The sequence below is a fragment of the Capsicum annuum genome, chromosome 2, assembly GCF_002878395.1.
Source record: "Capsicum annuum cultivar UCD-10X-F1 chromosome 2, UCD10Xv1.1, whole genome shotgun sequence".
Classification (NCBI taxonomy): Eukaryota; Viridiplantae; Streptophyta; class Magnoliopsida; order Solanales; family Solanaceae; genus Capsicum; species Capsicum annuum.
The window spans coordinates 138,724,555-138,736,317 of NC_061112.1; the positions used below are offsets into that span (position 1 = coordinate 138,724,555).

At 28.6% G+C, this 11,763-nt stretch overlaps 1 protein-coding gene across 2 annotated transcripts; it reads left to right on the forward strand.

The window, feature by feature from the left end:
* The first annotated feature begins 1,191 nt into the window (after nt 1–1,191).
* Nucleotides 1,192–2,269, forward strand: LOC107859879 (chaperone protein dnaJ 11, chloroplastic). 2 transcript variants are annotated; one of them, XR_007052445.1, is made up of 2 exons: nt 1,273–2,019; nt 2,067–2,269. XR_007052445.1 is itself a non-coding variant. In XM_016705024.2 (1 exon), exon 1 carries the CDS (start codon nt 1,234–1,236, stop codon nt 1,897–1,899), a length of 666 nt encoding a protein of 221 aa, XP_016560510.2. In that variant the 5' UTR covers nt 1,192–1,233; the 3' UTR covers nt 1,900–2,269. The 2 variants fall into 2 exon arrangements, 1 of the variants encoding a protein (XP_016560510.2); XM_016705024.2 differs by having other exon boundaries at nt 1,192–2,269.
* The last annotated feature ends 9,494 nt before the right edge of the window (nt 2,270–11,763 follow it).

Sequence of the window (11,763 nt, forward strand, 5' to 3'; positions counted from 1 at the left end):
ATTGATTAGTTTCAGCAAAGAAAAAAAAGTAAAATTATTTTTCATTTTCAGATTTATAACTGATAGTTTTTTTAAAGGCTATAATTATTTTTTTTTCATTTTTAATGCTAAAATGTTGTGTTCTCTTGTTTACGTAAATTGTTTTTATTTTTAATTCTAAATCATCTTCTTCTTCTTCTCAAGTAAAATGTCCTTTTCTATTTTCACGCTAAAACGCATAACCCAAACTTAAAATTTCATTATTCCATTTTTAATATATAAAAATCCAGAATTTATTTTTAGTCCAATTATTTTGCATATTTATTATTCTATTGGGAACCTACAATAATTTATTTATTGTGAATCTACACATTAATTATTTTTTTTGTCCAATTAATTTACTTTACCTTACAGATGAAAAAGGCAAAGTAACTGAAAAAAGACTTGAAAAATGTTTGAGGAATTTGAATGGTAAGTTTGTCATTAATTAAGTTAATGCATGTGTTGGCATTCTTTATATTATTAATACATAAAAAATGGAATGTATTAATAATACATAAGCTAATGCACAATAGAGCGTATAACTAATGCAAACAATTATTATACATAGATGAAAAAACATAGAGTATTAATAATATACATTAATTAATACATTCTATCAAACGACCTCTTGCTGTATTAACCATCTCAGTGTTTTAACTTTTTCTCCCCATTTACTCCCTCGATAGACTGGCGGAGGAAGAAGTTTGATGAAAAATATATAAAATTAAATATATGTTAATATTTATATATTATATAATTTTCTAACACAAAGAGTACATCCAATCACGCTCCGCCTAAGATGCCTTCATTCATGTCCAACTTGATAGATCAAATGAAAAGAATAACTAAATTAGTAATTTCTCTATACCATTCATTATTATTACGTGATCTCACTCATTTAAGAAACAATTGAAATGAATCAATAACTAATTTGTCTGTACACTTTTTATTATTCAAGAATCAAATAATTTACGTTTGATTGTAAATTTGAACACAAATTTTTTATTTTTTTTCAAAATAAAATTTATATATATTAAAAAATTATATAAAAAATATTATAAATTATAATTATTACTATAATATTAAATTTTAAAAAAACATATAAAAAATTATGATAAAAAAGAAATTTATTTTACTCTTAAAATCTGAAAAATAACACATAAAATAGAATATAAAACTTAATAAATTATTTCCTCATATTCTAAACAGAGTATGGGAGTAAAGTTCATCCCATTCTTCTATATAACCCTTATGCTTCCTTTCTTATTTGACTCATTACACTCCACAAAAAAGTTAAAACTAACCATGCCCATGATATCTACTTCCACTCATTCATTCCTTCAAATCCCCCCGCCGCTGGTGAATCTATTTTCCTCCGGCGACAATTCTATTATATCACCGTCTTCCGTCAGATTCCGGCAGTCCGGTTACTTCACCACCACCGCCGCCGCCGCCGCCGACGCCGCGACCTGCGCTTCCGTCGAAACCGAATCTGCCACGTCACCGGATTCAAGGTACTCGCCGTTGCCTTCTAACCTTGTCCATGCTTCTCCGTCGTGTTTTTACGAGATTCTCGGAATTCCGATGGGCGCTACGATCCAGGAGATCAAGGCAGCTTACCGGAGACTAGCTAGAGTTTGTCATCCCGATGTGGCGGCGATTGATCAGAAAGACTCATCAGCGGACGATTTTATGAAGATTCATGCTGCTTATTCCACGCTATCGGATCCGGAGAAACGTGCTGATTATGATCGCCGCCGCCTTTACCGGCTGCGCCGCCGGAGCGTTAATTTGTACTCCGGCGGATGTTCTCCTTCAGTAATGTCGGGATTTACCGGGTATACTCCCCGGAACTGGGAGACAGATCAGTGCTGGTAGCTCTCTCCGTCGTTGGATTTACAATTCGAAGCCGCCTTTTGTACATTTTGTGAGGCTAGAAAAGTCAGTTCGATGCACTAAAACTGCTTGCATTACGTGAAGAAGGATCGAATTACAAAGATTTTATTATATGCGTGAATTACGTGAAGAAGGATCGAATTACAAAGATTTTATTATATGCGTGAATTTGTGACCTTCGAATCACGAGTCTAATTTGCGAGGCACAGAGAGATTAAAAAGGGAAAAAACAAAAAAGAGAAAAATTAGTTAGATTTTCTTTGTTAACCCTATTTGATTAGGGTATCTACCTTGTATTTGTACATGCTGATTATTATAACTGAATTACTAACATGAATTTCAATTTTCATAATTGCAGTACTCGACAAATATCTTTGTTCTATGCATGTGGTACTCTTTTCTTCCTTTGATTTTTATTTTAAAGTAAAATAAAGAGTGGCCAGGAAAATCTTTACTTTTTCCTATGGTTGAAAATAAAGAGTGGCCAGCAAAATCTTTACTTTTTCCTATGGTTGAAATTGTATGATTTTGATTTTTACATTATGGATTTAAAAGATTCAAATCTTGAGATCACTTCATTAATCTCGCTGAAGGTTGGATTCGCTAAATTGTTTGGTTGATCTAGCTTTTGAATCGAACTTGTCAGACATTTTAACATAGTATAAGAATTTGAGAGAATTTCTTCTCTAACCAATCGCAATTTAAATGGAAGGAAGCACTCTGCAAAAATCTTATGTGGTATTTGGGTTCTTGCCAGTCCAAAATTCTTTATGAACAATACAAAAGTGATGGTATTGTTGTTTCAGAAAGTTTAACATTTTTGAAATTGATCTCAACGATTGTTATGGAATTAAATATCGATGAAGAGAAAATTTTCAGGATTTGTGAACTATCCTTTGTGTGTTTCAACGTTTAAAAAGTCAAATAAGAGATAGAGTTCGATCGTGAAACCAGTGTTGTTATTTGTATTGAAGGAACTGATTCTGATGCGCGTGCGTTAACAGTAGTTGAAACGCAAAATCAGTATTCCTTATACGTTTCAGAATTTGAAGTGAAAAACTTCATTACTGATTGCAAGAACACCAAAATAAAGGTTGATCAGCTTTACAAAGACAAAGCTACTCTTGCTGCGGTAATGGCGAAATATCATCATAATATAATCTTATACAATTTAAGGTGTATGTTTACACCTTATACAATTCACTACATAATATGAATAAATGTATAATAAAATCTTATAAATAGAAGAAGACTACCAAGACAAAATAAAAGAGAACATGATACAACAATTTCACATGTATGTGTAAACCTTATATAAGTAATAAATATAATCTAATACAGTTTCACATGTACGTGTTCACTTTATACTATTCACCATATAATCTTAATAAATGTATAATGAAATCTTATACATAGAAGCAAGCTGTCAAAAGAAATAAAAGACAACCTGATACAACAGTTTCATATGTATGTGTAAACCTTATACAAGTTATAATATAATCTTATACTATTTCATATGTATATGTAAACCTTATATAATTCACTATATAATCTTAACAAATGTATAATGAAATCTTATACATAGAATCAACCTGTCAAAACAAAAAAAAAAAGACAACATAAAACGAGTCATAATATAATCTTATACAGTTTTACATGTATGTGTAAACCTTATACAATTCTGGACATATCTTAACAAGTGTATAATGAAATCTCATACATAGAATAGTGTTGCTTATACATATTATAATGAAAACTATACCTTCGACAGACGTGGTCGTTTAGAATCATAAACCTCTTCTTACTTGACGATTTTGGAGTTTTCTTGTTTGAACTTGAATCGGCAACTTCCCTTAATTTCTTCATTGTTACTCAGTGCTTCGATCGATTTTCTGCGAATTTGGGTTCTTCATAATCAAAAGAATTAGGAACAAAACCAACAATAAAAATAGTTTGTTCTTGAGGATTTAACTGACTATATTCTAAACTAAAGGTAGGATCAGACTCCATTGCAAAGTTTATACTTTACGGATTAACCAATTTTTTAAAATATGAAAACGTTCAACTCTCACAATGGTATTGACTTACAAAAGCGGATACTTTGATAAGTACATACATACAACAAAGAAAAAATCGAATCCAAATTTAATTTGGTAAAGTTAAAAAAAAATAATCCTTAAATTAAATGAAGAAAGTGAACTTTGTTCAGTTAATGGTTGATAACTGAAAAATTTGAAACTCCCCAGATCACGTTAGCTTGATTCAAGATGTAAACAAAGAAGCCCGGATATGAAATAAAAAACAGAACACAAAAATGGAGCAAAATATAGTAGTTTACAATGTATGAGGAGCACAATATGGTAGTTTACAATGTATGAGGCGGATGAGAGAGAAAAGATAAAAGTAAAGAATTTTATGTAATTAATATGGAATTTCTCTAATTACTTTTCAAAATAGGAATTTTATGTATTAATGTATAGTTAACTTATGTATATATATAACGTTTCCTTAAATTAGCTAATATTTGATGTAAACTAAAGCATGAAACTTCTATTTTTTGATATCAAATTTACAGATCCTTCATTTTAGCATCCACTCTGATGAATTTTGTTTTTTTTTTTTAAAGTAAAAACTACATAAAAGGTTATGATAAAATTATAAAATATTCTTTGGCTTTTTAAAAGTAATTAAAATGCATAAATTAAAATTGACAGAGTATAATTTACCCAAATGGTTAAAGTTAAATTAATTCAAATCACATTGTTATGAATTTATTCCCTGATTCATTTTATTTGTCATGTGCTGCTTCACGGAAGTTAATTTAATTAATCCTTAAAACTAAATTAAATTAGATAATTTAATATTATAAATTTGAAATTTAAATGTTTGAAAACTAAATAAAAAACCACATGGGGGCAAAGAAAGTGTTATTCGACAGCTTTATCTTAAATTATTAGAAGAAGACTATAAAGTACCTTAGAGAGGATTAATGTTTCACAAGGTAGAAAAATCAAAAGTTACATTCACTCTATGATTCCAAGTACAAGGTTGATTGCTTACGGTGGACATATTGTTGAAATGGGAAATGGTGATGGATATACTGTGTGTTTGTTGTGCAAAACATATAATTGCTAATGCCCTTTCACATGGGCAATTTGGACTGCAGATTACAATTCCGTCAGTACAGTCTTGGATGAAATGCATCAGTTAATATTGCTAAAGACAAAAGACAAGACTCACTTAGCAAAAACTTTGAAGCTGATATATACTAAGTTCATTTATGTTGAATGGAAGGAAAGAAACTGTCGAGTACTTGAGAATACGAAAACATCTGAGACTAGTATTGCAAAAAGTTTGGCATGTGCTTGCAGTACCGACAATTAGATTGAAATTAGTCGGGTGCAGATTTTAGAATTATTACATTTGTATGAGTCATAACACTAGTAATTTTCAAAGTAGAAAATAGATTGTGTTAGCCCGACTTTAACTTTGTAAATACACACTTGGTGATTAATAAAATGTCAATAATTATCCAAAAAAAAATTAAATTAAAAAAATACATATTATAAAATCATTGCAAAAAATGTGACTTGAGTCTCATTCTCACATCAGCTAAATGGGAGGTTGATATATATGGGGCATATTTAATTTTTAACTTTTCAACCTCAATAGCTAGCTTCTTTTAGGTGTGGTTTCTTCGAGTTATATCAACGATATCAAAGCAACCCATTAAACTTTATGCCTCCATGCCATTTTTATATTTATATTTTTAAATATGTCATATAAAAAATTAAAATTAAAGTATTACAAAAAAAATATATTTTAAAATGAATTAAAAAGAACGTATTTTTTTATCCTATACAATGAGTCACAATAAGTAGCTGAAGCGGCTGCTCATGGTCGACATGTCTGCTTCAACTGTTTCAATCATGATTTTATTATATTACTCCTAAGTAATTATTATGAGTCATTTACATGTTTGCTTCAACTGCTTCAATCGTGATTTTACTATATTACACCTAAGTAATTATTATAAGTCATTTACGTATTAAAAAATTAATAATATTTAATAGAAAACAAAAGTATATATTTATGACATGATTGTTTCAACCGTAATTTTATTATATTATCCATAATTAATTATTATAAGTCATTTAATTATTAAAAAATTAATAATATTTAATTAAAAAAATAAAATAGACATAAAATGATAAATTAATTTTTGATATTTTAAATCGACTTGACGTCTTATATGTGACCACTTAAAAAAAATTTCACAAGTATATTTTATAATAGTTTTACTACGTCACTTCTAATTAGTAAATCACAATAATTAAAAATTTAAGTTATTTTTAAAATATAATTGACTATCAATGTCATAAAAATTTGAACAACTTAAAATATTGCTATATAAATTTCATCAATCTAAATATAATAATATATGTCTAACTTAAAATTTATCAATTAAATAAATAAAAATTTTAATTAAATGATAAAATTATGCGTTACGTAAAAATTTTAAGGAGTAATATTAAATCGTAGATAGCACGGTGAAGCCAACTAGTTTTAAAGAGAGTATCAAATCTGAACGTGCTAGGTGTAACGGATTGCACTAAAAGCTGTTGGTACTGGAGGATGCAGTCATTGTTTCTTTCAAGTAACTAAAAAGTGGGGCCAAGTGCCTGACTTTTACTATACACACACTTTGGATGTACCTAGCCTACCAATTGGTTAACATAATTACTTCTTTATATTTGTCAACTTACTTTTATTTGGTGCATCTACAAATTTAATTTGCTTAGTAGGGTAGCTTTATGTTGGTCCCTTTGTATGATCTTTACTAATTAATGTTTGGCCGAAGTGAAAAGACAACGTTTAGGTACTTTCTGCCCTGATTAATTAGATTTGGTATTGTGTACGATTTATTCAAGTAGAAGCATGTCTTGTCAGGAATTTATATTTTTATAATATTTGAATAAAATTAAATAATTTCCATCTATCTAATCGCATCCTTAATTAAGGATCGGATTTTATATTGGCTATTTCGATCTAGCAAATTTAATTAAGAGGAAATAATACGAAGAAATATACATCTCTTGTACTTGTATATTGTAAACATCTCTTATACATCTCCGTGGACTATCCAAGAAATGTAAAGTACACTAACTTTTTTTTTTTTTTTTGTGTGTGTGTAACGAGCTCAATAGAAAAATGCACACAAATAATATCGAATCATAATTTCTCATTTAAGAGATTCCTTACTCGACCAACTCTGTCACCATTCTCAGAAATAAAAAAGGGGTGTTATTTGTACTTGCTGATTAGTTTTCGTAGCTTATTTGTTTATTTTTTCCTTTCACGTCTTTAGATTTCATTACTCCTAGAGAGCGTAATGTCCCAAAATATCCTTAGGATCTAAACATACTAAAATTTTCCCTGATTACAGAGAGCTGCTAAGTAATGTTTATGAATTTTCATCAATAATTGCTACATTACTGGTTACAAAACTTATATAATACATTATCCAAGTCGAAGTCGGTCCATGAATTATTAAAAAATATCAGCTTTGTAACCAATGAACATGATAACATGGAGTGTCCATCTCAAACAAAGAATTATGAGGGACCTAACAGACTTGATACAGAATCTAACTGTGACTGGTTCATTTAATATAATAAAATGATTATATATATGTGAGTGTGTGGCAGTTCCTGATTCGACCTCCTCATTAAAATATTACCATCATAATTCTATTAATCTAAGCTATTTATACAGATTCTTTTTTGTCCTTTCATGAATAAGATTTTTAACAGATAAACCTGCTTACCAGTTAATTACATTATATCCATATTTGGTTCATGAATTTTGAAAAGAATTTAAAGTAGATGATTGGTAACATGGGCTGTCTCTAATGGCCGCCGAATTGTTAATTTGAGCAGTTGACCTTGATTACTTGCTTAATTATCGAGAAAAGAAACACAAGTTTTGATAAAATTCTTGGAAAACATGTGTGTGTATATATTGAAATATCTTTTTTAATACTTCTTTCGTTGCCCCTAATGACTTGACGGAATTAAGAAAATATTTATTAAGAACTTATTTTATTATATTAATATTTTTAATTATGTGTTGAAAATTAAATTTTGACACTAACACTTCATGTCATTTATTGATAAATGTATTATTACAAAAAATAAAATAAAATGATAAGCTTCTCTTGAATTCAAAAATTAGATAAGTGAGTTAAAATAATTATTTTTATAAAAGGCCAAGTAAATGAGACGGAAAGAGTAGTTTTTTTTTTACATAATAATATGATACTTTCTTCGTTCAATAATATCTATTCACTATTAACTTGACATTTAGCTTAAAAATAATAAATAATAGAAGAAATTTTACTATATCACCTTTTGAGTTACTTCGTTTGGCTGTAAGAATTTTTTACCTTTATTTTTATTTTTTTCACGTTATTCTAAAAATGGTATTTATCCTAAGAATTCAAGTTGTATTTGTAAAAGTGAAAATTAGTGAAACTTCTCTCACAAAAATTTTAAAACAACTCCAACTAATATTCACGATCAAATACAATTCTAACTCCAAAAAATTATGATTTTCATGGTCAAACGTCTACTAAATTTAATGCTTTAAAAAAAGTATTGAATAAGGAATAATATTTAATACCAAGGACATAACGGACACAAATGGATAAATAATACATTGATTTTTTAAATTAAACAAATATTTTTAGACATTATTTTTAATACCATGAACAAGTAAAGATGAACGGAGGGTGTAAAATTTAGTCGCAACATACATGATTAAATAACAAATATGAATAAATATTTTTTTTTCGTCTCATTTTATGTGACACAATATTTTTGATCCGTCCAAAAAGAAGGTTACTTTTCTTTATTGATACAGTGATACTTCCTCCGTTTCATATTAATTAGTCTTTTTTTTTAACGCTTGTTAAAAAATTATAAATATAAGTAGTTTTACTAATTTACCCCTTACAAAACTTCTTGAAAACTTTACAATAACGGATAATCACTTTCAATAAGAATTAAATGCAAGTATAATGTGAAAAATTATTATTAATAATTTTTAATGTAGTAAGATGGACAATTGATAAAAGATAACTATTTTCAGTAAAATGATAAACTAATATGTGACGAATCTGTTACCCTAAATGACCCCACTTAATAAAATAATGAAATAAAAAAAGAAATTGGTAGCTTTTGATTTCACAACCCCCGTTGCCTGTCATGTTAATATCATATAGATTTTATTGTGAAATAAGTATCATTTATTTGGGAAAAATACTCACAAAAATATCTGAACTTTGATCGAATTTGCAGTTGAATATACTGAACTTTGCGAGGGTCCTAATATCCCCCTAGACTTTTTTAAAGTGGATTTAATTTTTTCTCGAAATGCTATACCCAATTTTGGCGGCTGGCGGTGAATACACGCGCCAATCTCATTTTTACACATGTTTTTTTAAAAAAATAATTTTTATTTACTTTCTTATTCATTCTTATTCTTTTCATCATTTTTCACCAAAATCTCGACCACCATTGTCAAAATTACCAGCAACAAAGGCAACATCACTAATAGAAAATATTAAATTTCCGACGGCTAGTGTAGTCGAAAAGTGATCGAAAATTAAGGTAGTTCCGACTGCTTGAAGGTATTCGGAATATATCTTGTCGAAAAAATATTTCCAACTACCGTAGTCAGAAACTTTCGACTACTTTAGTCTGAAACATAGTCGGATATTTAATAAATATTTATTTAATAATTATAAATATTCTGACTACTATAGTCAAAAATTTAATAATAATTATTTAAAAATTATAAATATTCTGACTACAGTAATAGAAAATTTAATAAATAATTATTTAATAATACTAATTATTCCGACTACTGTAGTCAGAAAATTAATAAATAATTATTTAATAATTATAATTGTTTCGACTACTGTAGTCGGACAATTAATAAATGAATATTTAATAATTATAATTATTTCGACTACTGTAGACGAAAATTTAATAAATAAATATTTAATAATTATAAGTATTACGACTACTGTAGTAGGAAATTTAATAAATAATTAATTAATAATTATTATTATTTCTACCACTTAGTCGGAAAAGTAGTAAATAATTATTTAATAATTATTATTATTTAATAAATATTTATTTAATAATTATTATATTGCATTAGCTTACACTGCTTTCAGATTATAAACTACATAACTAATGTATTTTTCACAATAGGATCAAACACGATAAAAATTTATAACTACAATCACTTTAAACCGTTCAAAACACACATCAAATCAAACAGTTTAAATATCTAAATATCACAACCAAAAACAAGACCAATAACTACATTCTAATTATCATCAGATTCATTATCTTCCTCGTCATGAAATACTTGCGGCATGTGCTTCTTAACTAACTTCTCCAATTTATCAAATTTAGCAAACTTAGCATCGTTAACTGCACGTTTCTGTGTCAATTCCACAATTTGCTTTTTCATCGCTTCCATTTATTCCATAGTTTGCAAAGTAGAAGAGGAACTGGAAAATAACGAAGGACTGCTCGAGTATTGGAGATCCCCTGACCATCTCAGTATATCGTGAACTTTCAACATTATTCTATCTTATTGGACTTTCAACATAATTCTGAAAAGCAAAATTATTAGCAGCACTACTCTCTCTACGAGCTGTCCACACAGTATAATGCAACATAAAATTTTTCCAATAAAGATGTAATGTTACAACATCTGGACTCAATAACTTGCAACACTTGCAATTCCAACAAGGACACCTAATTGTCCCTTCAATAAGAAAATCATTAAATGTCATTGCTTTAGCAATAAATTCAGCTACCCCAGCTTTATATTCCTCCCTCAACCCCGCACGAATAGGATAAAGTCTATTATACATCCATGCGCGATCTTCATTTTTCATCTACACAAGAACGGCGACAATAATAATAGAGAAGAGAAACAGAATAATATCAGGGTTGTTTAGAGATGTTACTGCGCAGTCGACACAAACAGAAAACTAAGAAATTCAATACAACATAGTAAAGCAGCCAACAACAATAGAATATTTTAATTAAAAGAAGAATTTTCTTATCAGTGAAAGGAATTCAATCCATGTGATAGTTTCACAAACAAGATAAAAGAAAGGTAAAAAGGGAGACAAGCAGATAAGGTACCGATGAATTTTTGATAATTGAGTAGTGTCTTAGCCCTTATATGTGCCCTTATATGTGAAAAATAAGCAATCTACCTTTCTAAGATAGTAATCAACCAAATTCTCAAAATCAACTTTAACCATGCTATTTAATATTTATTAACATGCCTTTCTACTTTTCATATGCCACATGAAGCTATAATTTATTTAAGTTTCATCAAGTAGTCATCGGTGCTCTTCAACTGATTCCAAACTTTGTGAAACTTTTTTCACAATGTCTAGATAATGGATATGTACTGAAAACCATCTTATTCATAATTCACAAATGTGCCTCTTAGAAGTTTTCAGAAGCCAGTACAGCATACTCAGGAAAGGAGCAAACGAAACTTATACAATGATAACACTTGTGCTCCACATGGTGATATGGTTCATATTTTAACAACTGACACAATACTTCGACGAGCTTCTTTCTTTTAAGACTTCAAGTGGTAATCATTTTATCCTTAATGAGAAAGGAGATTACTAAACTTTGTGTAAAGAACTATTTAATAGGAACTTAAACCAAAGGAGTTTGGGACAAACAGCGTTCACTGTATTATCCACAATAAAAAATGGAGCCAAGATTTGAACTTTATGAA

Coding starts and splice junctions, on each gene's coding strand:
- LOC107859879 (XM_016705024.2), top strand. CDS start 1,234: ATGGGAGTAAAGTTCATCCCATTCTTCTATATAACCCTTATGCTTCCT.